A 27,009-nucleotide genomic window follows, 5' to 3' on the forward strand; every position below is an offset into this window, starting at 1 on the left:
TCCTTTCTTTAAAGTAAGCACATATATTGTGATCAAAGGGTATTTTATTTTTTGGTTAATCCTCACTCATTTTACACATGTCTCCTCTGGCCCTCTGCCCGTGTTGTAGTCTCCGGAATGCCTTCTATTCTCTACCATACATATTTTACCCCACTTATTTTTCAAAACACTCGTTCTTCAAAATCTAGCTCCTATCTCTCTCATCAACGGATATAGTAAAATGGTTTCAACTAGCTGTTACCTACGAGGCTTCTCTAAACATGATACAATGGAGTTCTGTTACAAGTTACGCTCGAGGCCAAGTGCTCAATTCAGAAGTACAACAATCAGTCTTGTTTACTGTCCGTGTCTGTGCACTGCACCGCAGGGGACTGGACACTGGGCACACAGTCGGCCCCAATCTGGGACAGAAGCTGGCGGACAAGTATTCTATCCAAGACCAGGCCCCTACCGGACGCTTTATTACCCAGAAACAAAGCTGGGTGAAATACCTCAATCCGGCACCACCCCCGCATGCCCGCAGCGGCGGGGACCGGGCGGTAATGCGGGGCAGTAATGCAGGTGCAGGGTCTACCTAGCGGTTCTCGCGGAGCCATTTGGAGCCCTCGGCACCGGCTCCCCGACAGCCCCAGGCGCTCCAAGCGCCGCAGCCCCCCTGCTTCCATGCCCCCAGCAGCTCGCCCGCGACCCGGCTCCCTGGCTGGCTGCCCCTCCTTCCCTTGTCCTTAGCTCTGGGGCACTTACCATCCCAGTACCAGGCCGGTGGTCACGACGAAGCAGGTAAAGACCACCGCGATGTAGAAAAGCGGGGAGTACTCATAGAGCGTTACTAAAAACACCGCAGCCATCGGGGTCTCCAAAGCTCAACTGGGACCCAGCGCCCAGCCCAGCTCAGCCCGCTTCTCCCAGGTTAAAGCCGCTACGGTGCCCCGCAGCGGACAAACTTTGTACTTCCGCACTCGCCAGGGGTTCTGATACACTGGAAGTAGGGGCCGCCTCGCGGGCTGCGGAAGCCGGCGTGCCAATCACGACGTCGCCTGCAGGGATCGCCCCGCCCCTCCCGCTCCCGTCCCGAGCGATTGGCTTCACGGAGGGGCGGGGCCATGACTCGCACCACCCCGACTCCTGGGATTGGTACCCAGCGAGCGTTATCTCCGCCCGCCTGTCTCAGCGGTGCCCGCTTTTCTGCGGCAAATTCTAAACAGGTATTGGGGCCAGCTCTGTCCTAAACTCAGGTAAGGTTTTCTGATGCCATAGAGAGAAGGCGCACCCCGAAATCGACGTAACAGAGCCTAAATTCTGAAACCCTACATGTTAGATCCGAGGCAAGTTTGGGAGGGGGAAGGCCGGCATCTTGGGTCCTACAAAGGGAAACAACCCCCAAACCTGCTCTTGTTTTATCTGGAAAACTTAGGCGCTGTACAAAACGCCAGCAGGAGTCTCACAAGCAGTTTATACGAGTCTTGTCAGCCTTTTCGAGTTGGATTTAATGGTAGAGGGAAATCTGCATTGCATATCAAGATGCTCATAGAAATAAATCAACTGCCCCCCTTTTTCGCCTCCCCTTACACCCTTCAAATTAGAATTAGATATTTGAACTTTTAAAATTAATTTTCACTTTATTAAGAATTTTAAATGTGTACTATGTGTATATATGTGTCTCTCTGTGTGTGTATGTGTGTGTGTGTATATATATATATATATATATTTTTGTATATTTATATTATTTTTATATATTATATCTTTTTTTTTTTTTAACTGAGCAGAAGTTGTTAAGTACACCCTTTTTCTTCATTCGGGCTCAGTCAACTCCATCAGGTTAGCCTCCCTGGAAGTCTCACAACACTTCCACTGACATTTTATTAATTTGCTTTTAGTCCTAAGGCCACACCTAGCTACCACAGAGATGGGGAAATGTGGTCTTTTATTCTGAGCAGCAACATCCCTGATACAATTCCAGCTGGGGGTTCCGGGTAGGGTTACCAAGGAAGAAAAGAACAAAGGGCCTTGGGATGAAACTTAGTGATCACTCCACACTCCCAAATCACCAATAAAATTAGTGCTGGAAGAAAATGTGGTAAATTTGTTCTATGGTTTCACATATCCCTTGGCAAATGACCACATATTGGGTATTCTCTGGAATAGCGCTGAGTGAGAAGCTTGGTTCAACAACATAATTTTTAATGACTACATATGTGATTTCTGAAAGTATATAACTTATAAAGTATATAATTTAGCCCCCAATTGTCAGACTATTTTTTTATTATAAATAACACTTCAGTAAACGTTCTTAAAGCTAAATCATTTCTTTGGGATAAATTCCTAGAGGTAGATCTTTTGGTTCAAAAAGTATGAACATTTTAAGCTTTTGGAGAAACACTGCTCTCCAGAATGTATCCATTTACACCTCCACCCTTTCATCCTCAGTTTTGCCACCACTTACTTGATAATGTCATTTAACAAAAATGTTGGCCAATGTGCAAAGCAATTTTATTGCCATAAACAATAAAGAATTTTCATAATGAAAACAAAAGGGATTTAAAAAGTAAATCAACAAGAACAGGAAATAAAATAATAGCAACATATTGTAAGATGGAAAACAGATGAACAAGGATAATTCACTAGCCAGGCCATGGAAGCCAAATCCCAAACCAGCAGTGGGGAAAACTGAGACCTAACCTGATTTACACTGAAGAATTTACAAAAAGAGCAGGTACTAACACATTTAACTCAGCCCCTATTTCCCATTTCGGTACCTGCTACAACCATTGAAACCTATTACTTTACTTCCAACATAGATTCTTTTAAAGACATCTTATTTCATTCCACCACCGGAAATTCTTGATTGCCATCCTATATATGCTTGAGAATTAAGTCCCAAGTTCCGTGTTTGTCATACTCACCTCTACATGACTCAATTCCCACTTACCTCTTTCTTATTCAGAAACTGTTTCTTGAGTGTCATATATGTTCCATATACTGTAGAAGACATTAGGGATACAAAAATAAAAATGACATACCTCTATTCTCATGGAGTTTATTATCTAATGGAAAGGACAAACATTAGACAAAGAATTTTGAACAAAATATAAAGGCAAATTATGATAAGTGCTATTAAAAAGAGGTGCATGGAGCTATGAAAGCTCATAATGAGGGAATGGGGAAATATATGGTTGACCAAGGAATGCTCCCCTGAAGAACAGATTGTTTGTTTGTTTTAATCCTCCCTCGAGGATATTTTTCCATTGATTTTTAGAGAGAATGGAAGAGAAGGGGAAGACAGAAATATCCATGTGAGAGAAACACAACAATTGGTTGCCTCCCACACGCACCCTGACCAGAGCCCAGGCTGGGGAGGGGCCAAGGTATGTGCCTTTGACTGGAATCAAACCCAGGACTCTTAGGTCCACAGTCTGATGCTCTATCCACCAAGCCAAACCGATGAGGGCTGAAGAACAGATTAGTAAGCTGAGTACTGATGGAGAGAGGTTTACCAAGCAAAGGGACATGAGGGGAGGAAAGAGCATATAGGACAGAAGCTACAGCATGTGCAAAGGGCCCAAGGTGGGAGAATCATAGTATCGCTGAGAAAATGGTAGGCCCGTGTGATTAAATCATGGAGAGTGAGGAAGAGCATGCTATGACATGAAAGTGGAGAGATAAGCAGGGCCCAGACCATACAGGAGTCTTGCCATTTTAACTACTCAACTTTAAGAGCAATGAGAAGCCATGGATATGATTGAAGAAGGGGGGTGTTATGGACTGAATTGTGTCCCTCAAAATTCATATGTTGATGCTCTAAACCCCAATGTGGCTGTATTTGGAAGTGGGGCCTTTAAGTGAAGTTATATGGGTGGGATCCTACTCCAGTAAGAATGGTATCCTTATTAAAAAAATTTAAAAAGGAAGAGACACTGCTCTCTATGCATGTGCATACAAAGCAATGCAGAGGTAGGTAATGCAGGACTGATATAGTACTTCACCGTGCAAGGAAACCAAGTCATGTGAAGACACAGTGACAGGGCGGCTATCTGCAAATCATGGAAGCACGCTGGCACCTTGATCTTGGACTTCTATCCTCCAAAACTGTGAGAAAATTATTTTATTTTAGCCACCCAGTCTGTGATATTCTATTATGGCAGCTTAGGTAGACTAATACAGGGAATGACATTCAGTTTGCATTTTGAATCAATCCCTTAGGCTGTTGTGTAGAAAACTCATTGGTAGGAGGTTGTAATAGATATGAGTAAATACGGGGATATCAATTCATAGGTTATTTTAAAATTAAGGGCAAGCCCTAGCCGGTTTGGCTCCATTGGGCATCGTTCTGTGCACCAAAAGGTTGCCAGTTCAATTCCAGTCAGGGCTTATGCAACTCAATCTCTGCTAGGGGGCATGCAGGAGACAGCTGATCAATGTTCTGTTCTCACATCAATGTTCTACTCCCTCTTCCTCTCCCTCTCTCTCCAAAAATTAATAGCAATATAAAAAAAATAAAATCCAGGCAAGAAATATTGGTAACTCTGATTATTTAGTGATGAGGACTTGCAGTGAAATGGAGTATTGTTAGGAAATTATTTTAACTGAGTGACAAAAATAATAACGGTATATTACTTGAGATTGTTAATTTCTCTTTTAAGTGAAAGTCCAGAGGTAGGCAATGCAGGATTGATATAGTACTTTACAGTGCAAGGAAACCAGGCTTCTATTTTGCTTTATGTAGTTTCATTTCCTAAGGTCACCTCATGGTCCAAAATGCATGCTGCAGCTCCAGCCATCATGTCTATATTCCTGCTAGCAGGAGGGAGGAAAAAGAGGGGGAGAATGAGATTCCACTTCCATTTAAGGAGACTCCTAGGATACAGCACACATTCCATTGCCAAAACTAAGCCTCGTGTCCACATTTAACTGAAAGGGAGGCTGGAAAATTGTTTTTGTTCAGAGTATCTGGCTAAAACTAGAGGGTTCTATTACTCATAGAAGAAGAAAACGGAGTTTGAAGGAGGACCAGGAGTCTCTATCATAGGACAAACATACAGGACCTAATGATGGATTGGATTGGGGCATGAGAGAGGGGCAGGAGTGGAAGTTTCTGGCTTCTTCCATCAGATGAGTGGATGTAGCTGTCACTCACTGAAATTAGATCCTAAGTTTCCAATCTCTCACCACCCATTCCTGATCTTCTTCCCTCATCCCCTATAAATACTAATCATCAACCTACTGAATTACCAATCTTCTAAAAATACATTGGATACATTAGAGATGGATGCAGGTTTATAGGGCCTGAAGCTCATTTTGGGGACCCATTCTAAGAGATTGAACACAAAATTACAAATACAAATTAAATATAAGGCCCTGGAAGAGCACGATGCAAATGAGGGACCCCAAAACGTGAACTTCGTTCACTTTAGGATGCTTTATGCCTCACCTTTACTTTATCACCAATAACAAAATTGTAAGATGCCATGGATTGTTAGGTGTATCCTGATTTCAGAGAAATTAAATGTTGCGGAAAATGAATCTTAAAATCAGTGAAATAAGCTATTTTCAGATCTCAGAATTGGCCATTATATTAGTCAAGGATCTCCAGAAGAAGGGGTAGGGAGAAAGGTAGGTAGGTAGATAGATATAGATATTGGGAGAGAGGTTGATTGATTTATTAGGAGGAATTGATTCTCAAGATTATGGAGGCTGAGAAGTCTCATAGACTGCTATCTACAAGCTGGAGATCCAGGAAAGTGGTGGTATAATTCCAATCTAAGTCTAAAGGCCTGAGATCCAGGGAAGTCAATGGTATAAATTCCAGTCCAAAGGCAGGAGAAGACCAATGTTCCAGCTCAAGCAAGCATGCAGGAAGAAAAAAACGGGGAGACAGATTCCTTCTTCCTCTGCCTTCTGTTCTCTTCAGGCTTTCATCGGATTAGACGATGCTCACCCACATTGGGGCAAGCAATCTCCTTTGCCAAGTGCACCGATTCAATGTTAATCTCATCCAGAAACTCTCCGAATTCATATTTAATCTGAACACCCCATGCAGAAGTCATGTTGACACATAAAATTAATCATCAGAGCTATGTGTATATCCTTTTTCCTTTGCCTGAAAGCTCTCTTTCCTCCTCTTCCTGGCAAACTTCTAGTTATCCTTAAGACTCAACTCTGAGTCTCCCTTCTTCGGGAAGCTTCCTGAACACTTCCCAACTCCTGGGGAGAGCCCTCTCCAATAGCACCCAGTGTGGATCTATATAGAACCCCCTGACCCTGGTGAAAAATGCTCACTTAGTCTATATAGCCTACTAGGTCCCCAGCTCTCTGAGTGTAGGAATGACACCTAATTGATGTGTGTGCCAACAGTGCTGAACTTATGTCTTGTAGAGGCTCAACAGGTGTTTACTGAAGGAAGGAAGGAAGGAAGGAAGGAAGGAAGGAAGGAAGGAAGGAAGGAAGGAAGGAAGGAAGGAAAGAAGGAAGGAAGGAAGGAAGGGAGGAAGGAAGGAAGGAGAAGGTGAAGGAGCGAGGGAGGGACGTTCTTCTCCATGAGATCATTTGGCAGCCCAAAGTATATTAGGCTATAAAATGTATAACTCTCAGCCAAAACCGGTTTGGCTCAATGGATAGAGCGTCAGTCTGCGAACTGAAGGGTCCCAGGTTCGATTCCGGTCAAGGGCATGTACATTGGCTGCGGGCACATCCCTGGTGGGGGGTGTGCAGGAGGCAGCTGGTTGATGATTCTCTCTCATCGATGTTTCTAGCTCTCTCCCTTCCTCTCTGTAAAAATTCAATAAAATATATTTTAAAAAATGTATAACTCTCAGATGAACAGACAGAATGGCTCTTCTTTATTATCTATAACTGATTTAGTTTTGCTTGTGAATCCTCACCCCACTGAGTAGTAGAAGGAAGGAAAAAAGGGAGAGGACGATGAGCCTAAATTTATCAATTATAGGTATCCTAGTATCCTCGAGTTTAACTGCCCCTTTAGGTAGCTGGTCTCTTTCAGAAAAATTCTTAGTCTCTCCTCTCACTTCTCCCTCTTGCTTCATGGGTATTCACATGATCTCATGGTAGGGTTGGAAAAATGAGGTCTGAGCTCTGCACAACACTTGTGAGTCCTCACTAAGGTAAAGCAGGTTTCATCTGGCCTTTTGTGGCTCCGGCTGGCAACGACTTCTGAGACCAAAAGTTCCAGCCATTTACCTCTGGTTGTAAAGCCTTAATGCACTGTTGGTTGTAAAGCCTTAATGCACTGTTGGTTGTAAAGCCTTAATGCACTGTGACATCTTAGCTCCACTGTTTACCATCTCCAATTTTACTTCCTGAGGGAATGTATGAATATGTAGATTCTCCCATGTGGCACCTGCAGGCCACTGAGAACCAGCAATTATCTCAGGATACCAAACAAGGCCACCTCTGCCATTGTTCCTGAGTCATGTTCAGGGGTGCAGAGCCAAATGCAAGGCCTCTTCTTCTTCCTTAGTGGAGTAGACCACCAATTCTCTACAGGTTCTCTAACACCACATATATTTGGGTGCTTTACTACTATCTCACCCTGTTCCGCACCCCCACATCCCGCCTTCTGAGACTTCAGCCAGAACAGGTTAAGTATGCCTGCCTGCTGCACTTATTCAAGCTCCATCTCGATCCACCCTCCACCAGATCAGAGTGGAAAGACTTGCCCTCCTTCCCACTCAGCAGGTACTTTCCTTATGTCATAGCCTCCATTTTCTCTACCAGATGGCATATACTAAACGACACTTTTAATTTTGCCAAGGTTTGGATTTTGAAGTTAATGGAGCTTTAAATTTTTTAAAACCTTTCTTTCTTAGTAATGTCTGTTTTTTTCAAGATTACTGTGTTTCTTGGGACTCAAAAGTCTTATTTTGGTAGTCAAAAGTTGTTTTTCTTTTGCATTCCAAGCATCACAGTTATGTTTCTCCTTGGAGGCTGATAGATGGTCCTGGACAACCAAGGAGAGGGTTTCATAAGAGAAATGCAAAATTTATTAACATGTTTTCAAATTTTATTATCTTCATTATGCATTTTTCTTGCAGCTGCCAACCCATTCATTCATTTATATGGCCTTTTTAATGTCCCACATTATTTCCTAGAGGGCAAATTTATCTCTATTTTGGAGACACCAGTAGGAATATAATAAGTGTCATAACTGAGTTTCAAATTTTGAGGCAGTCACTGCACAACAGAATGGAATGAATATGCAATTTGAGTATGATCCCAGAGATGACAGGGATTGTGAAAAATCGTTTGGTACCTAAGCAGAACCTAACCCTTTGAACCCATTGAACTTCCAAATCCCTCTACTAAAAAACTCCCATGGGCTTAGATGTTGGGCTTCTGTCATCTATATACTCTAAGTGGCAGGAGGCTACCTGAAGCCCTCTCCAAATGAGCTCACACTGGTGATTAATATGGCACTTAGTCTGTGGCCCAAGGCTCAGGACATCCATTTATGACAGTGGTTCTCAACTGGGGTGATTTCCCACCCCTGCCTCCTGGCAACATTTGACAATGTCTGGTCACATTCTTGGTTGTCACAACTGGGGAGGTGCTACTGGCCTCTAGTGGGTAGAGGCCAGGGATGCTGCTAAACATCCTGCAATGCACAGGGCGACACACCACCCACAGTGAAGAATTATTGGGCTCTAATGTCAATATGCTTAAGTTGGGAAACTCTGATACAGAAAATGCTATTGAATTGAATCGAGTTTTATTGATCTTGAATGTTAAGAGTGCATTTGGGCGCGGTTGCCCAATCATGGTCAGGTAGGAGCTTATCGGCGACCGCGTCCGGCTAATTTTGAGCCGCGCCTCCCACCGTCCACGGTCACGTGTCGGCCCTCCGGGCCGCGTCGGTCGGTGGGGGTGGCTCTGCCGGGCGTCCGGGCAGGAAGGGAGGCGGCCGCGGTGCCATTCTTAAAGGGGCCCGAGGGAAGGTGACTGCCGGAAGGAAAATGGTGAGCTGCCACCCGCGAGGGTGGGGGACAGAGGGCTGGGCCAGCCCGCTGGGCTTTCCTGTTTGCCGGGGCCGATCTCGGCGGGCAGCGCCCCGGGTGGGTCGGCGGCCGCTTCCGCCCCGGCTGCTGGCTGGCGTCCAGCGCCGGAGATGGGCGTCCCCCCGCCACCGCTGCTGCCGCCCCGCCTCAGGGCAGCCCCCCCAGCGGGCCCTGGGGCTGAGGTGCGGCCAGTGGGGTGGGCCATCCTCGCCGGTCCTGGATGGTGGGTGCCCGCTCCTGAGCTGAAGTGTTGGAGGTCCAGGGGTCTGGCCCGGCGGAGGGCTCCCCCAAACGCGGATTCTCTGCCAGGGGCCAGCGGGCGCGAGCACCTTCCCTGCCGGCCTGTGCCCGGAGGGCTCGCTCCCATCGGATCCGGGTCTCTCGGCCTCGCCGCGGCTTATCGTGTCCTCCCCGGCCTGCCTCTCAGGGTTTCCCCTTATGCTTGCTCTCCCTGAGTTACAGCAGGGGGAAACCTTTTGACCCAGGGCTTTGGCGCTTGGCATTACAGTGACTTTAGATCGTTAGCTTTGCTGGGTCTAGCGGCTCTGGCTTCCTTTGGCCCCTGCCCTCAAACACAAGTGGGGACTTGCCCTGGCTGCTGTGCCTCGGTTGGTGGGAGCGTCCTCCCGTGCGCCGTCAGGTCGCGGGTTCAAATGTGATCTGGGCACATTCCTAGGTGGCGGCTTAGGTCCCCCTCTGGCGCTTATGGAGGCAACCAATCAGTGTGTCTCACATCGATCCTTCTTTCCCTCCCTCCCTAAAAAAATAAAATTTATAACCTTTTAAAAACTTAAATATTTTTTTTAAAAAGGTGGAGAATTAAGTTGCTCAAAAAGGATCTGGATCTTTCCTATCAGGTTTTAAAATGTGTTCCTTTCTTTAATTAAAAAAAGCAAAACACAAAATCCCATTGACCCATCTCTGACCTCCCACTCGTTTCTCAGCCAACCTCCATGAATGGATCTTGTTTTGGTTACTAAATCCAAGGGACTCTTCAGTTCTTATTTTTCCTGACCTCTCAGCTGCAGTCCAGGGTGTTGACCACTCTCTCCTCTTTGAAGCATTCTCTTCCCTCCTGGCTTCTGGGACACAGAATCCCTGTTTTGTTTTGTTTTCCCTACTTCTGTTGGTCCATCTGTGCCCCGTGCAATCTGTTCTCTTTCTCTGGACATAACACGTGGGAGCCCTAAGCTCTATCCCAATGCTTAATTTTTCTGTTCTGTATTCTTCATCCTTTCTTACCTACACTCACAGCGTCAATTGCCATATATATATCTTGTGGAATTGTATCTCAGACCTTGCTTCTGAGATCCAGTCCAGATGTATGTGTCCCACTATTTAGTTAACATCCTCTGAGAGGCTTTTCCCCACTGGGGTTCCTCAAAGCCACCTCACTTTTCCAAAATAGAATTCATGTTATTTCCCTTCCAACATGGTCTTCCTCAGTGTTCTTTAATTTAGTGAAAGTAGCACTATTTAGTCTGTTACGCAAGTGAGAAGCTTCGGAATCCTCTTGTAACCCTTTCCTAACCCACTCCTCCAAATATCCAGTCTGACACCAGCTCCTTTGTAGTGGTTAAGAAAGTGAGTGGGCTAGAGGTTAGGCTGCCTGGATTGAATCCTGGCTCCACTATTTATGTAATTTGGGGGGCGATAATTAACTTCTCTAACGGTAGTTTCTTGCAAAAAGGGGATAATAATACCCATCTCATGGGATTGTTTTGAGCATCAAGGGAGATCCATGTAAAGGACATAGGATAATGTTTCTCTCATAGTGTTTAACACATGTTAACTATTGGTAGAGGTATTCACCTATTTTTCTTTTATATATATATATTTTTATAGAGAAGAAAGGAGAGGGAGAGAGAGATAGAAACATCAATGATGAGAGCGTCATTGATTGGCTATCTCCTGTATGCCCCCCAAAATGGGGATCGAGTCCACAACCCAGGCATGTGGCCTTGGCTGGAATTGAACCTGGGGCCCTTCAGTCCACAGGCCGATGCTCTACCCACTGAGCCAAACCTGCTAGGGCTCACCTACTTTTCTTTATCCTCATCAGCCTGTCTAAGCGGCTTTTCATCTCTCACTGACCTAGCCTTGTCAGTTAACTAGTCTTGTTCTATTCATCCTGGCTCTCTGCCTGTTTCCTGCATGCAAACCTCATCATGTTTTCTGTTTCCATCCTGCTTAAAACACCTTTGTGCAAGCATGTCAAACCCAAGGCTAACATGGGCCAAATAAACAAGGTTTAAGTTTATGTGGGCTGCAAAAAAACACACAAAAGCTTCAGCTTTCATAAAAACAGGTTTATTTCGATGGAGACATGCTGAATACACAGAGCTGAACTAAATGAGTAATCGTGAACATAAAATAATAGAACATTTTAATAAAAATTAATATTTTTCTTGAACATTAACTTACCAGACACTGAATAACTGCACAAATTAATAAGCGTAACGCAAATAAACCTATTTTTCTTGTTCTCCGAAAGCGAAATATTTCCTGTTGCACACACCAAACAAGTCAGTCCAAGACTAACGACGTGGCAATCGTCTGCTAAAATATTCACTGCTGGTATTACTAGTAGTGGAGAGAAATGGTGCGCCTGTGCGTAAGGCGTGTAAGGGAAATGAATGGAACACAATTATAGTCATCAGTCATTAGTGAACCTTGTAGTTTGTTATTAATAATTTTGTATAACAGGATTTAATAAAAATTAAGTTATGAAATTTTTATTAAATTTTCTTACATACTCTTATATTGGCTGGGTCGCAAAAAATATTCGTTGTGGGCCTCGAGTTTGACATGCTTGCCTTAGTGGTTTCCCTTTGCTCATAGATAGAGACCAAAATACTTACTATGACCCTCTGGGCTTTATGTGGTCCAGCTCCTACCAGCCTCCTTTTGTACCATGTTTTTGTTCCTTCTCTGTGCTTGAGTCACACTGCCTTTCATTATCGTTGATGTGCCATGCTCACTTTAATCAGGGGTCTCTGCATGGGTAGTTTTGGTTCTCAGATGCTTTTTCCAGGCAAGCCTCCTGTGACCTTGATGTTCTTCACGGGTCATAAGTTCTCATAGCATCCTGTGTCTCCTTCCTGGTCTATCACAGGTACAAACGTACATATTTTTGGCCTGATTCTTTTGATACAGGTCTGTACTCCACTAGACTGTACTATAAGCTCCTTGAGGGTAGGCTTATATTTTTTATTTAGTCATATGTCGCTTAATAATGGGGATACATTCTGAGAAATGTGTTGTTGGCAATTTCGTCATTGTGTGAACATCACAGTGTGCACTTACACAAACCTAGATGGTACAGCCTACCACATACCTAGGCTATAACCAGCCTTTTGCTCCTAGGCTACAAACTTGTACAGCATGTTACTACTGTACTGAATACTGGAGACAATAGTAACACAGTGGTAAGTATTTGTGTATCTAAACATAGAAAAGATACAGTAAAAATAAGGTATAAAAGATAAAGTGGGCTCTTCCCATTAGCGGCCAGAGGTGACCTATGAAAATGGTTCACTATTCTCTTGACTCAGAAAACCCCACAAAATCATGAGGTTCAGATCTTCGTGTTCACTGTAAGAACACTCATGAAACTGCTCACGCCATCAGGGGTATGCATATCTGCAAAGCCACTGAGTATCTGAAGAAGGTACTTTACAGAAGCAATGTGTCCCATTCCGTAGTTAAAATGTAGGTGAGCCCAGGCGAACAGTGGGGCTGCACCCAGGGTCAGTGGCCCAAAAAGAGTGCTGAATTTTTACTGCACATGCTTAAAAATGCAGAGAGCAATGCTGAACTTAAGGGTTTAGATGAAGATTCTCTGGTTATTGAGCACACCCAGGTGAACAAAGCTCCAAGATGTGGCACAGAACTTACAGAGCTCATGGGAGGTTAACCCATATGAACTCTCCCTGCCACATTGAGATGATCCTTAATGAAAAAGAGCAGATTGTTCCCAAAACAGAAGAAACTGAAGAAAAAAAAATAGGGCCTGGGAATATATTCAGAATAAAATAAATACGAATCAAAGTTAGGGGGAAAAAAAGATAAAATGGTGTATCTGTATAGGGCACTTATGAATGGAGCAAGCAAGCCTGGAAGATGCTCTGGGTGAGTCAGTGAGTGGATGGTGAATGAATGTGAAGGCCTAGGATACACTACTGTGCACTTCATAAACACTGTACACTTAGGGTGCACCAAATTTCTAAAACAACATGAAATTAAATCAAGCTCAAGAGAATGATGCAATCAAGAGATGCTGAAAATGAGATGTATGAGGCTGCTGCCAGTATAAAATGACACACTGTTTTACAGGAAACTTTGTAAGTATAAAGTACACTCTAAAATAATAGTAAAAAGTATAGTATATACATAAACTAGTAACATAGTCTTTTATTATCATTGTCAAGTATTATGTACCACATATAACTGTATGCTAAACTTTTATATGACTGGGAGTACAGTAGGTTTTTTAATACCAATATCACCACAAACATACATTACAGCTAAGATGTCACTAGGTGATAGGAGTTTTTCAGCTCCATTATACTCTTACGGGATCACCATTGTATATGCAGTAAGTTGTTGACTAAAATATCGTTATGCGGTGTATAATGGCATATCCTATGGTATATCACACCTTACATATTACCATATAAAGTTGTTTTCAGAGTGTTATACTCATTCTTAAATTCTTCTATTAACTATAAGCAATTAGAATTGGTCTTTTTACTTGTAGGAAGAAATTATTGGCCTTACGTTATTGGGAGAGGTGCAAATGCAAAAAACAAAAAACAAAACTATATATTAAAAAAAAGCTAGCCCTAACTGGTTTGGCTCAGTGGATAGAACGTCGGCCTACAGACTGAAAGGTCCCAGGTTCAATTCCGGTCAAGGGCATGTACCTTGGTTGCAGGCACATCCCCAGTAGGAGGTGTGCAGGAGGCAGCTGATTGATGTTTCTCTCTCATAGCTGTTTATAACTCTCCATCCCTCTCCCTTCTGCTCTGTAAAAAAAATAAATAAAATACGTATATATTTTTAAAAAGCTATATAAATTAAATCACAACATGCCGCGCGCCCCCCGCCCCCCCCCCCTCCCCCCAATACACACACACACTTGGTTTCTGATCCTTAGAATGTCAGGATTGCACGAGCAGCTCTTGGTATCAGAGCTGGAAGATAAATAAGTCTTATAAATTGCTCCTTGCCTAAACAAAAATCTAAAATATTTATTAATTTCAGTAGTGGGTTCTACCTTTGGTTAAGAAGAGAATGGAAATTGTTGTTTTCTGACTTCATTACCTTTCTTGGAAGGTAGAAAAAAAATAAGATTAGGGTTGAATACTACCTTCAGGAAGCTCCATAGGATTTAGCATCTCTTTCTCTAAAGATAACTAAAAGGGTGGACACATGACTCCTAAGAAACCTGATTGGATAGTACCTATGGGTGGGATGTACTTTCTAATTGTATAATAGCATATCCTATGGTATGTCACACCTTATGTATTACCAGTGTTCTGAATTTAAAGGACAATTTTAAAAATGGATAGCTATTTCCTGCTTTAACCTATGCTTTTAATTTACCCAACACAGGGTCAAAAAACAGGCTTTTATTAGATTTTTATTGTAACTTAAAATTGGAAGCCCTAATACTTTTGGGTTATAATGACACATATGTATTTAGTATTGGTCTCAGCACTGTTTTGATTTTCTTAAAGAAGACGGGGGGAACCTATACATGAAAAGATCCCAAAATATGTGGGTTTCTTTTTAAACCAACATGAAAAAACACAACACCTTAAAATAGTGAGAGAAATTTGAACTCTTTCTGAATATTTAAGACTGGAATTACTGTTAGTTTTTTTTAGGTGAGATAATGTTATTACCTTTATATTTTAACTAGAGGCCCAGTGCACTAAATTCGTGCAGGGGGGGGGGGGGAGGGAGTGTCCCTCAGCCCAGCCTATACCCTCTCCAACCTGGGATCCCTCAGGGGATGTCCAACTGCCTGTTTAGGGGCATTAACTCCAGCCATTAGGAAAATCACACAGAATGTCCTTGATATACAAACAGTGTGGTTTTATGAGTTGTTTTAAAAATAAAGGCCATTCCTTTAAATAATATCTGCTTACATACAATACAGCTGGTACTATGTGAATTCAGAATGTTAATATCATAAAATCATAGAAGGTTGTAGTGGAAATAACCTTGAATTGTCCAGTCCAAACTTTTATAAATATTGGAATTCGCTTTTCAAAGATTTTGAATGCTTTTTGTCCTAAGAAGCTTAACCAACTTTTGAGGCAACCCATTTTCTGTGAAAGGCCTGGGGTACTCCTGTGGCATGTGCACAGTGGGTCTGGCTACACCGTGCACCTGCTGCCCCCAGGCTGGGCTGAAAGGACTGGGGGACTCTGACGGGGCTGAGGGGACTGGGCGCCGCCATCTTTGTGACAGCATGATGGTCAATTTGCATATTCACTCTTTATTAGATAGGATGGCACATACTGTCATTTTAATGATGCATACTGAAAAACAGTTGAAATGATGTCTGGCCTTTGCTGTGTGATAGGCCACGGGACAGTGAGGGTGCTGGATGAAATAAGATTGGCTATGTGTTTATAATGGTTGAAGCTGAGTGATAGTGCATAGGGTCCCACTGTTCTAGTCTCTACTTTTATGTGTTCGAAGATTTAAACATTAAAAGAAGAAAAGAAAGATTTCCATCCTCATGATTGCAATCATTGATACATTTGCACCACTAAAAGAAGAGTGCTTTTGATCATTTCCTTGCCAGTTTTCTGGAGAAGAGTCTCTAATATTTTTTCATAATTGTTTAAATCTGGTTTTGCTTTCATAATTCTTAATAACTTTTTTAAAGTCCCGTAGTCACATAATTAAGATATAAATATTATTGGCCTTTATTCTTAGTGTTTGTTTTTCATATTTTTGTTTGTTTATATATTTTTCATAGTTGTGAGACACAAAAATAAATCCAGGTCTTATTAATTATAAACACAGTAAGATGATTATCCTCTTATTTCTGTACTTTCCCCACATTCTTTCCTTCCTCTGTAGTTCTGATAAAATTACACATTAATATATGTCTAGTTCTCTGAGATATTTATTAGCTAAAGAGAAAGTTTAAGTATACATATAAAATGAACAAATGTGTGTAATTAATGTAGATACAAAGGTTGGTAGATTCAAAAGCTCTTTAAGTGTTCATGTGTTTCATGTTAATGCTTTCACATAATTGTGATATTTGTAGATGTCAATATACCTTTTTAATGTACAGGTTTTATAACTTTTAACATATACATATATTGAAATCATGGCATTTTATACATGATTTTTTTTTCTTTCTTTTCCAGAGTGAGTCTTTGGTGGTTTGCGATGTTGCTGAAGATTTAGTGGAAAAACTGAGAAAGTTTCGTTTTCGCAAAGAAACAAACAATGCTGCCATTATAAGTAAGCTAAAAGCGATTGCTTCAGTTACATGGTATTAGTTTGTTTTTATCTTATAGCTACATTGAATAAGCGGAATGTTTAGAAAGTAATTTAACTCCTCCTGTTTTAACCTCTTCCCCTTTTAGATCAGTTTGAAAAATAAGTAACAGCCCTAGCTGGTTTGGCTCAGTGGGATAGAGCATCGGCCTGTGGACTGAAAGGTCTCAGGTTCGATTCTGGTAAAGGGCACATGCCCGGGTTGCGGGCTCAGTCCCCTGTGTGGGGCATGCAGGAGGCAGCCGATCAATGATTCTCTCTCATCATTGAGGTTTCTATCTATCTCTCCCTCTCCCTTCCTCTCTGAAATCAATAAAAATATATTTCAAAAAAAGTAACAGCTAATATCACAAAACAGAGGTGCAGTATTCTACTTCCCCCTCTGCTACCTACAGTGTTGGAGATTATCTTCTTGGTCACTTGGTCATTTTTAGTGACCCATCCATCTCTATCTTTTAACTTCTCAAGGGATTAAAAATAGCCTGGCCATTCATCCTCAAACAGAAACAGAAATCTTTGCCTACATCTAAAATGGTAAATAAAGTTCAGCATTGTGTTCAAAGTGTTTTGCACCCTTATTTCAATTTTAGACGCAAACTCTAGTTTCATGCATTTGAGTTGAAGCTTTACTGACTTCGGACAATAGAAAGAATAATATGAATGTTTTCTCTCCCACTGTATTCTGTATCTGATGTTATGCAGATTTCTTTTATATTCTTAGGTAATATTCTGAGTAGTAATTTAAAAAGATGAAGGAAGTAGGGGTAAAATGTAAAAAGTGTATAGACTATGTTTAACAGAGATGCTTCTGGCAGATGTGAATTAATGAGGTAGTGACAATTTGTTTTATTACAAATAAACACTACAACATAGAAATACAGACCTTAACACAGTGCCATCTTGCCACAGAAAGGTAAAGCTATTTGAGATCATATTGTATCTCACAGCATTTACTGTGAAATTAGTGCAAAACCAAAAATGGCCAGCTTTTCAGAGTGGTAGGAAAGAACAGGTATAAATGATCTAAACACATTTTAATTTGGCATTGGATTATGTTACATACAATTGAATATAGATATCACTGTTATTTGTAAGTCACTTTCTTAGAATCCTGTACTCATATTGCACCATGAAACCCTGACTCTGGAGAAGCTGGGAATCTGATGGTTGTTCGGTCCTGACTCCTGGCTCACTTTCTCCTTATAGTTCTAACCATGGTACATAGACCAATCTCAGTCACAGTCACCCTTTTAGACCTTTCCTTATTATAGAGGAAGTTGCATTTGAGTTACAAAGTTCTCTGAATACATAGTAAATGTAAGAAGTTGACATAAAGTTCTAAATAAGCAAAGTAAGTGTGGGGGATTATGGGTAAAAACTTCTAAATACTGACTTCTTGAAAAGCTAAGCCAGCTAATTGACCATGAACTAAAACTCAGAATGACTTTTCTTATGCTTGTGTTTCTTGATGTTTTAATTTTAGATTCCAAAAAGGGGGCTGAGACTCTGGGGTTTGGTAGATTAAGGTCACATTAGAATCACAGTTTACTCATACTATATTTTTATTTTAGTGAAGATTGATAAGGATAAACGCCTGGTGGTACTGGATGAAGAGCTTGAGGTTTGTTTGATCAGCTAAATACAGTTTTATAGTTAAGCAATTATTGCCCAAAATATGTTATATTAGTTACATGTACTTCTAAAATGAGTTCCTCACCTTTAAATACATGCTTATTATGCATGAAAAACATATGCTAATTATTCTGTAGTGCTTTGTCTTGCTAATTTAATCACCTTCTTTAAAACAATAATTAATCAGTCTAACAAGTGGTAGAAATTAGGGCTATATTACTGAGTAAACTTTATAACTTGCTTCTAAATTGCTTGGCCAATAAATAAAAACTAAAACCCTATAACTCAAATATTTAGTTTGTCAAATTAAGTAATTTAGAGTGAAAAGAAATTAATTTTGGCCCTGGCCGGGAAGCTCAGTTGATTAGAGCATTGTCCCCATAAGTCAAGGTTTCGGGTCTGATTCCGTCAGAGCACATACAAGAAACAACCAATGAATGCATAAATAAGTGGGACAACAAAATCAATCTCAATCTCTCTCTCTCTCTCTCTCTCTCTCTCTCTCTCTCTCTCTCTCTCCCCCCCCCTCCTGCTTCCTTTCTCTCTCAAATCAATAAAAATAAAAAAAAGAAGAAATGAACTCTTCCCTACCCCCCTAATTCAGATATGTTGTTTCTCCTGAGAGGTTGGCTTATCTCACTATTTTCTGACAGTTGGAACATGAGCATAGACTGCTGTGCCTCTCAGCCCAATGTTTAGTGATTAACAACTAAACTTAGTGGGCTTTATTTTAGATTGAGGGTTCAGGAACCTCAGTTTGTGTGCAACTTAATAAAATAAAATTTTATGTTGTGGTGTATAGTTAGGTATTTATACCTATTGGTAGAATGGGTGCTTGGTATATATCTTAAGGATATAGGTAAAAAATTGTTTAAAAGTTGTTTTTCTCTATTATGCCAGGGCATTTCACCAGATGAACTTAAAGATGAATTACCTGAACGACAACCTCGATATCCTTTTCTTAGTTCTTTAAAAATATTTGTTTCTTTTAGTGGCCAGAATTTTATTTATGACGTTTAATTTTTCAACATTTAGAAGACATATTTTACAAAATTTTCTTCTACACCATGATCACAATCAAATTAAAATATGTATGCACATATTGGACCAAGAAAAGTGAAAAGTTGGTATATTAGTGGGATGAATTATTTTTTAAATTCCATTTATTATGTATTTATAATAAAAATGAGAAAGATAAATCCATATGAAATTCATACTTTTAATACATTTATTTTTGAGAGATTGTATGATTTTATAACTTATCATGGGGCCTATTTATAAATTTGTGGAAAGATAATAAATAGTGAAGGTGTGGCCTAAATGGGTATGTTAGAAATTTATCATTCACTAGCTCCCCAGGTGTGTATTTCAAAACTTTGTTGTTAAGTACTTGTCTCATAGAGCAGTAATTTTAGTTTCTTTAACTTGAGAAAAACCTTCATTGTCTATAGTTACAAATATCAACATGACGATGGAAGAGTTTCATATCCTCTGTGTTTTATTTTCTCAAGTCCTGTTGGTAAGTGAATTTTTTTAAATAGTGCATATTTGTTTCTGATCTATCACCAGAAGTCTCACAAGTACCACCGTTCAAGTCCACGGTAAAATCTCTACTTGAACTCTTTTCTAAATTTTACTATTTGTGTCATTTACTTAGCACTTAAAATATACTGGAGTATATTTTTAACTTAATACGTAATCAAACTGTAAATTTTCTTCAGGGCAGATCTCTCCCACTGACCCATCACCATCCCAAAACCTTATCTGTGTTAGACATCAATAAAATTGAACTTGATAAAGTCAAAATTAAGAAAGTGCTAACAAGTTTTTAAGTGTTTGCAATGATTTAAAAGTCAAGATCTGCAGAGGTCTAGCCTCATTTATTTTTGCTGACCTAAAGCTTATTTATTTGTAATTTAGCTATGTCTCTCTGTACAGTATGCAAGTAAGTCTCAGAATCACATTTAGACTGAAGTTTTTATAAACTTTGAAAGCATAGGAAACCCTAAATGTATCATTTTTTAAAAAGCAAATAATGAAAACCCATTGCTTTGTCAAAATCTAAGTCTCACTTCTACACAAATCTCTTTTCCAGGATGTAAGCCTGAACAACAAATGATGTATGCTGGGAGTAAGAATAAGCTAGTCCAAACAGCTGAACTAACCAAGGTGGGATTTATATTTACCTGCTTGTTGAGACAGTATTTTCACTTAGAAAACAGTAGTTCCCCTCCCTTCACCCACAGTTTCAGTTATCTATGGTCAACCATAGTTTGTCACAAATTCCAGAATTAAACAATTCATAAGTTTTAAATTGTACATGATTCTGAGTAGCATGATGAAATCTTTGTCCTGCCCGGGACATGAGTCATCCCTTTGTCTAGTGAACGCAGTGTATAGAGATATACACTGTATACTTGCCTGTTAGTATGTGTCTCAGTTATGAGGTCACTGTCCAGGTATCACAGTGCTTGTGTTCAGGTAACCCTTATTTTACTTACTGATGGCCCCAAAGCGCAAGGGTAGTGATGCTGGAAATTCAGCTATGCCAAAGAGAAGCCGTAAAGTGCTTTCTTTAAGTGAAAAGGTATATGTATAGGAAAAAACATACTATATATATATATGACTCAGGCAATCCATTGGGAGTCAGGTGATAACCTGAGGATAAGTGGGGGGGGGGGGGGGACTACTATACAGAGCCATAAAATAATCTGAAGAGTGAAGTATTTTAATGAAATTGAATATTATTTAGAACAGAGCAGTAAATTAGTCAAAGCTTTTTATTAGCTGAAAATAGAATGATAGAAATCTTGAACCAGATGTGTGTTTTTGAATGGGAATTGTAAGTTCATTAGAAGAAATCACATTAAAAATGTAGGCAGTTTTAGCCGAAACCGGTTTGGCTCAGTGGATAGAGCGTCGGTCTGCGGACTGAGGGGTCCCAGGTTTGATTCCGGTCAAGGGCATGTACATTGGCTGCGGGCACATCCCTGGTGGGGGATGTGCAGGAGGCAGCTGGTCGATGATTCTCTCTCATCGATGTTTCTAGCTCTCTATCCCTCTCCCTTCCTCTCTGTAAAAAACCAATAAAATATATTAAAAAAAAATGTAGGCAGTTTTAGAAAAGCCACTGTAACTATTCAACCTATTGAGATTTCTTCATCTTCCATAATATAATTTCTAATAGATAAAAGTCAGCATTGAAACCTTACCATAGACTGAATGAACCAGATTCTGTGCAGGAATTCCATATGCAGTTAACTATATTGCTTCCAAATCTAAAGAATACTTAATACTAGCTTTATTAAGCTAGAACATTCTAGCTTAATGTTTTATATGAGACAGTTGTTTTATGATTTAATATGTCCCCATTGTCTTATGGCAGTTTTGAAGGTTAGAGGTAAGAAGGGTACTTGCTCTTAAACTTGTAACTTCCACATATTAGTTTGAGTTGAAAAAGTAGTTTATACATTTTAGATTTTGAAATAGAATATTACAGCACTGAAATAGTATTAAATAATATTTCCTTTCAGGTTTTTAAAAAAGATTTTTATTGATTTTTAGAGAGAGGAAGGGAGAGGGGGAGAGAAACTGATGAGAAAGCAAAACATCCATTGGCGCACACACACCCTCACTGGGGATGGAGCTGGGACCTGAAACCTGGGCATGTGCCCTGACCAGGAATTAAACAAACAACCCCCTGCTGCACAGAACCATACCCAGCCAATGAGCCACATTGGCCAGGGTGGTTGTCTGTTTTTAAATGTTTTTATTGCTTTTAGAGAGAAAGGAAGGGGGAGAAAGAGAAAAAAAACAACAAAATATTAATGTGAGAGAGAAACATATCAGTTGCCTCCTGCTGGAGAATCGAACCCGCAACCTGGGTATGTGCCCTGAACAGGAATCGAACTGGTGACCTCTTGATGCTCAACCAACTGAGCCACACCCCCAGGGCTCAGGTTTTATTTTAAGGACAGCATCAGTGTTTTCTCCTTGGGTGCTTAATCGTCAATCCAGGGGATGTCTTTAAGTGCGTTCCGCTTTTTCCCTTTAGTCCATATGCTTGTCATTGGTACCACCAATATATAGACACTACCTTTCCTCATTTGTACCATAGGAATTCCGTGGAGTTGCTGTAGGAGCTTGGGTGGTTAAGAAAGAGCTCTGTTAATAAATAGCCTCAAGTCTATTCTAATCCTATGACCTAAAATGCTGAATTAAGGCATTACAATTTACAAATTACTTTTACAAATAATCCCTTTGAATCCTCTCCACAGCCTTGTGAGGTTGATGGTGCTATTCCTATTCTGTAGATGGGAAAACTGAGGTTCAGAGGATGAATGACTTGTCCAGGGTTGCATAGTAATAAATGACAAAACTAGGACTCAAACCCACATCTGGCCTCAAATCCCATTCTTTCTGCTGTATTTACATTTTTTTCTCTATAGCCATTATACTTTCTGGGCCTGTGTATATGCAGGTTCTTGCTGGAGATTTGTGGCCAGTCCATCTTTATCAATGCAATCTACATCTATTTCCTCCAATTATGGAGGACCAGCTTATGTTCTTTTATTTAGCTCCTAACCAGACTGATTTATTTGGGTTGTCTCTTTTAGTGGGTAGGATTTACAGAATTGCTCACTTGTAAGAGAGTTTTGGTTTTATGCCATCTTAATTGCTAAACTTTGGTAACTGAGTACTTAGTATTTAAAAAAAGTAAAGCCCCTCCCAAATGGAATATCTAATTTACACAGATTAAGTCATGATCAAGATCAAAGGAAGGAGAACCTGGTATTTAATGAGTTTGATTTTTTTTTTTGAAAGTATCAGAGTATAACCTAAATTGTTTTTTTGTTTGTTTGTTTGTTTGTTTTGTTTTTTAAGGTATTTGAAATAAGAAATACTGAAGACCTAACTGAAGAATGGTTACGTGAGAAACTTGGATTTTTCCATTAATGTGAAGTTCTATGTTTCTAAAGTATTTATGTATTAACCTGACCATACTGGAACCAGACATAAATACTTATTTATGCCTAAAATGCACTGTTATTTACAGTTTGTTTCCTGCAGTAAAGAAAAATTCTTCATTTGTTCAAAGTTTGAGCAAAGAGGAAATCATCTTCATAGTAATGAAACTTTGTAAAACATTTCCCTATATTTGTAATTGTTAGGTGGACTACTCTCCAGGGACATTTTGCACTCTTGTGACCAATTTCTATAACTTACGGTTCAGAATTTGTTACTATTTGCAGACACCAATGGAAATTGGGTATTGTGATAGACAACAGTTGCCTCCTTTTGACAAATACTGGATATTAGCAGTTTGTAAATGAAAACAGCATATTATCTCTTGTCAAAAATTTGAAATTAATTTGGGGTAAAAGACTTGAGTGACCCAATTTTGAGCCATGAGTAATAATTTACTATAGTGTAACCTGCATTACAACTATATTTTTCATCAGTTCTATCCCTTCTTTGGTTTCCTTTATCCTTTTTAATCAAGTCCAGAAACTTTGTTCTTCAATCGCTCATTCTTAAGGTCTGGGAGTTAGATTTTATAATAATGTTGACTATTCTTATGGAAAATAACATCTTAGGAATTGATGGGTTGTAACTAATCAAGGGCTTCATTCCTGGTTGTGTCATTTCTAGAGAGTAACATCTTATTTACAAAGCACCTCTTAATGTTGTCCTGTGAAAACTAGTTATTTTAAATTTGTTAATACTGTGCCTTTGATTTGTTAGCATTAAAGTTAGTTTAAGACTTTTACACTGCCAGTATTCTGGATTTGGTGAAATTAATACTTTTGTAAAGGGTCCAAGTAAAACAATTTTCTAATGTGTGTATCTGAAATTTGTAATAATGTCAACTTCATATTTTTAAAATTCCAACTGTCCGCTTGCATTGGTGAATATATGGCAGTTGAGAGTTATAAATTTGGGCATATTTGTGATTAGTTTTGTGCCATTGAAAAAAGTTACTTGTCTTAAAACCTTGGCCATAACATTAACACATCAATAGAAATTGCATTTTATATCCTAAATTTCAGAAAATATTCTAAATTTGACACCTGTCTTGTTAGATGATGGCATCCTTGGCATAGAGCAAGAATTCTAATATATAGTAGTATACTTTAAATATGTAAAAGCAAACAAGTAGCTGTTTAACATTTATTTGACAAAAGATTTTGAGACTAAAGACTAACCAAATTTAGTGAGTGAATTCTTATATTAAGAATATTTTAGTCATTTTAAAACTAGCAAAGGCATTTTTTTTTATGTTGGCATGTTTTCCATTCATATGTTTTTTGCATTTTTTGTTTTGAGGTTTCTGTGCCAACTTTAACAAAGAGGCAAAGATAGTTGGAATTTTCATAATATTGAATAGAGCATCTTCTGTTCCCAACACTCTTTGGCTTCACTAATCTAGAAACAGGAAGCAATAGGAAGTTAGTTGGAAATGAGGAAGTACTAGAGTGGGTATTTGTTTTGTTAATGAATGGGAAGGATTTTTTATTCCAATTTCCAGGGAGAGAACATTACCCAGGAATTTTAAGAATTCTTTAAACAGCTATTTTGATATTGGAGAATAACGCTTATAATTCTGCAGAGATGCAAATGTAATCCAAGTGAATTTAATGTAATCCAAGAGTGTTTTTAATATTTTGAATGAAAGAAATTAGATTTGTTTCATCTGCTTCTCAGCAATAAGAAACTAGTGCTGCAAGAATGTATTTTTCAATGCAGTTCGTTATTTTCTTGCTCATTTTAGTTTTGAAAGTCCTTAGAATGTCAGATAATATTGACCTCCATATGCAGAACTCTTAGTTCCCCTGTTTTCTAAAAGGGGCAAAGAACTGTGATAAACCATGTTATTTTGAGCTTGTCTGCTTCTTATCAATAACATGTATTTGCAAGACAATAGATCAAGGTTAGGGGATCAGTAGAACATATTTTACTCCCTCTGTCCTGTAGGGAGATTGACAAATCCCATACTCTATGTTCTCAGACTTTTATATACATTTCTCTTCCATCTAACCAAATTTTGCATTGTTCTTTACAAGTACATTTCTTATTTGATCTCTTTTTCTGCCTTCTCTCAAATAGTAACTCCAGATCTCATAAGTCCAGTTTTTACATTCCATAACTTTCTGGTACAGCCATTCCCATTCAGCCTTAAATCTTAATCTTTCCTTTTTGGTAGCAGTTTTTTTTCCACTGGGAACCTCCTGCATGGTCTTCTCAATTAGCATCAGTTTTGAAATTGTTGGCCTTGCATATGTCCTGCTTAGTATCTAATGTTGTCAAAATAGAACCAGCTAGTAATCACAGCACAGTTTTAGTATGGCTTTGGTGGCAACAGAACTGACATGAAGAAACTGTTCTCAGGTTACTGTGCTGAAATTCCAAAACACCAGAGTTTTGAATAGTAATCAGTTTGTTCAGGTACTGAAGCAGTTATTTTAGGAAAAAAAGTTGGTTGACTGACTGTTTGTTTAATTGACTTCTAAAATAAGTGTTCAAATTGTCTATTTCTAAAAAGTTTACTAAATATCTAGTGCAATTAAACATACTCTTGTTTAAGAGGGTATTGCTAAATTTTTTACCTCCATTACTAAATAATCTTTGTAGCATAATGTCTGTCAGCACTTTTCTCTCCCTTTTTACCTCCTATTTTCAGAAATCAAACGTAGCCATAAATTGTATCCTGGTCTGACACTTTAACTAAAAATTTCCTGTTAGAGGAATTTATTGCCAAATTAAATTTGGCTGTCTTTATACCCTACCCATATAGCTAGTAATGAAGGTATACTTAAAAAAATGTTTGGACTACTTTAAGACCTGAGCAGTCATTAATCCATAATGTGGACTAGTGGTGAATAGATATTTTCATAAGGGTTTAAATGCTGATATTTCTTGGAAGCAGAGAGTAACTCATATTTTGTCAATTCAAATATTCTTGGTATGGTTGCTTTCCCTGTTTGTTCAATAGACTGATAATACTGGAATCTACAGAATGTGAGCCTTTCATACTTATGTGAAGACATGTCTCACACATTTCTGGACAAATCTTATTTTGTATTTCTGGAAGAATGTAAACCTTATAGACCACTTAAAACCAGTGGTCCCAAGTTGAATACTATTGAGAAATTTGTTTCCTCTTATGCCATTTGACATTTCAAATCACTAATCATGTTCCTGTACTATTTAAAACAACTACATTATGATTATGATGTAAACTGTGTTTTCTTGCTTTTCTAGAATATAGTCCGTATACATATAATTACTTGAATATTGTCTGAGATCACTAACATGCCAGGGTGGTTCCCACTGACTTTGATGGTCCAATATAAATCTCATTCAGGAGGCCTGAAACAGTAATGGCTTAGTCTTGTGAATTTTAACAGTTCCCTGTCATCGTTTAACAAAATCGACAACTGGCACAATTTCTTAAACTGTGGTTTCAGTCTCTGCTAGTTCATATTGCATGTTTATTTTGGACAGTCTTCTGTTAAGCATGGTGCTTGTACTGGTTTAAATAAAATGTTAACATGAAAGGACTTCTAGCTTTTCATTTTTTACTCGCCTCCTCTTCCCTTTGCAGTTACTCTTACCTGCCTGGCGCAGTTATGGCATTTGTGTGAGCCACACAGATACAGCAGTTTATCCTGAAAACCTGAGAGGGGAAAATAAATGGGAATCACTTGGCAATGTAGGATTGGGAGAGGGAAAATGTAATGAGATTATAAACTTTTCTAAAACGTGGTCTGATGCTAAAATTATTTATTTGTAGCAGCTGAGGACTTTATTTCAAATGATGAACTGTTGCTTTCAAAGG

The 27,009-nt window shown here is 39.5% G+C and overlaps 2 protein-coding genes and 1 pseudogene across 3 annotated transcripts in view; 2 read left to right on the forward strand and 1 right to left on the reverse strand.

Moving 5' to 3' along the window:
* CGRRF1 (cell growth regulator with ring finger domain 1) overlaps positions 1 to 934 on the reverse strand; it is a 28,107-nt gene extending 27,173 nt beyond the window's left edge. For both annotated transcript variants that reach the window (XM_028141725.2, XM_008139032.3), the window contains exon 1: positions 745 to 934. In XM_028141725.2, coding sequence (XP_027997526.2) covers positions 745 to 848 — 104 coding nt within the window. In that variant the 5' untranslated portion in view covers positions 849 to 934. The remainder of the gene's footprint in view (positions 1 to 744) is intronic.
* Positions 935 to 969: 35 nt separating this feature from the next.
* Positions 970 to 26,899, forward strand: GMFB (glia maturation factor beta). Its single transcript, XM_028141727.2, is given in 8 exon segments — positions 970 to 1,205; positions 16,406 to 16,502; positions 18,110 to 18,159; positions 19,071 to 19,120; positions 19,607 to 19,689; positions 20,266 to 20,339; positions 23,055 to 23,120; positions 23,122 to 26,899. Coding segments are annotated over 8 exon segments (564 nt in total). The 5' UTR covers positions 970 to 1,103; the 3' UTR covers positions 23,164 to 26,899.
* LOC129149130 (60S ribosomal protein L17-like) lies at positions 12,538 to 13,059 on the forward strand (annotated as a pseudogene).
* Positions 26,900 to 27,009: the final 110 nt, after the last annotated feature.

Source organism: Eptesicus fuscus, chromosome 5, assembly GCF_027574615.1.
Source record: "Eptesicus fuscus isolate TK198812 chromosome 5, DD_ASM_mEF_20220401, whole genome shotgun sequence".
In the NCBI taxonomy this organism is placed as follows: domain Eukaryota; kingdom Metazoa; phylum Chordata; class Mammalia; order Chiroptera; family Vespertilionidae; genus Eptesicus; species Eptesicus fuscus.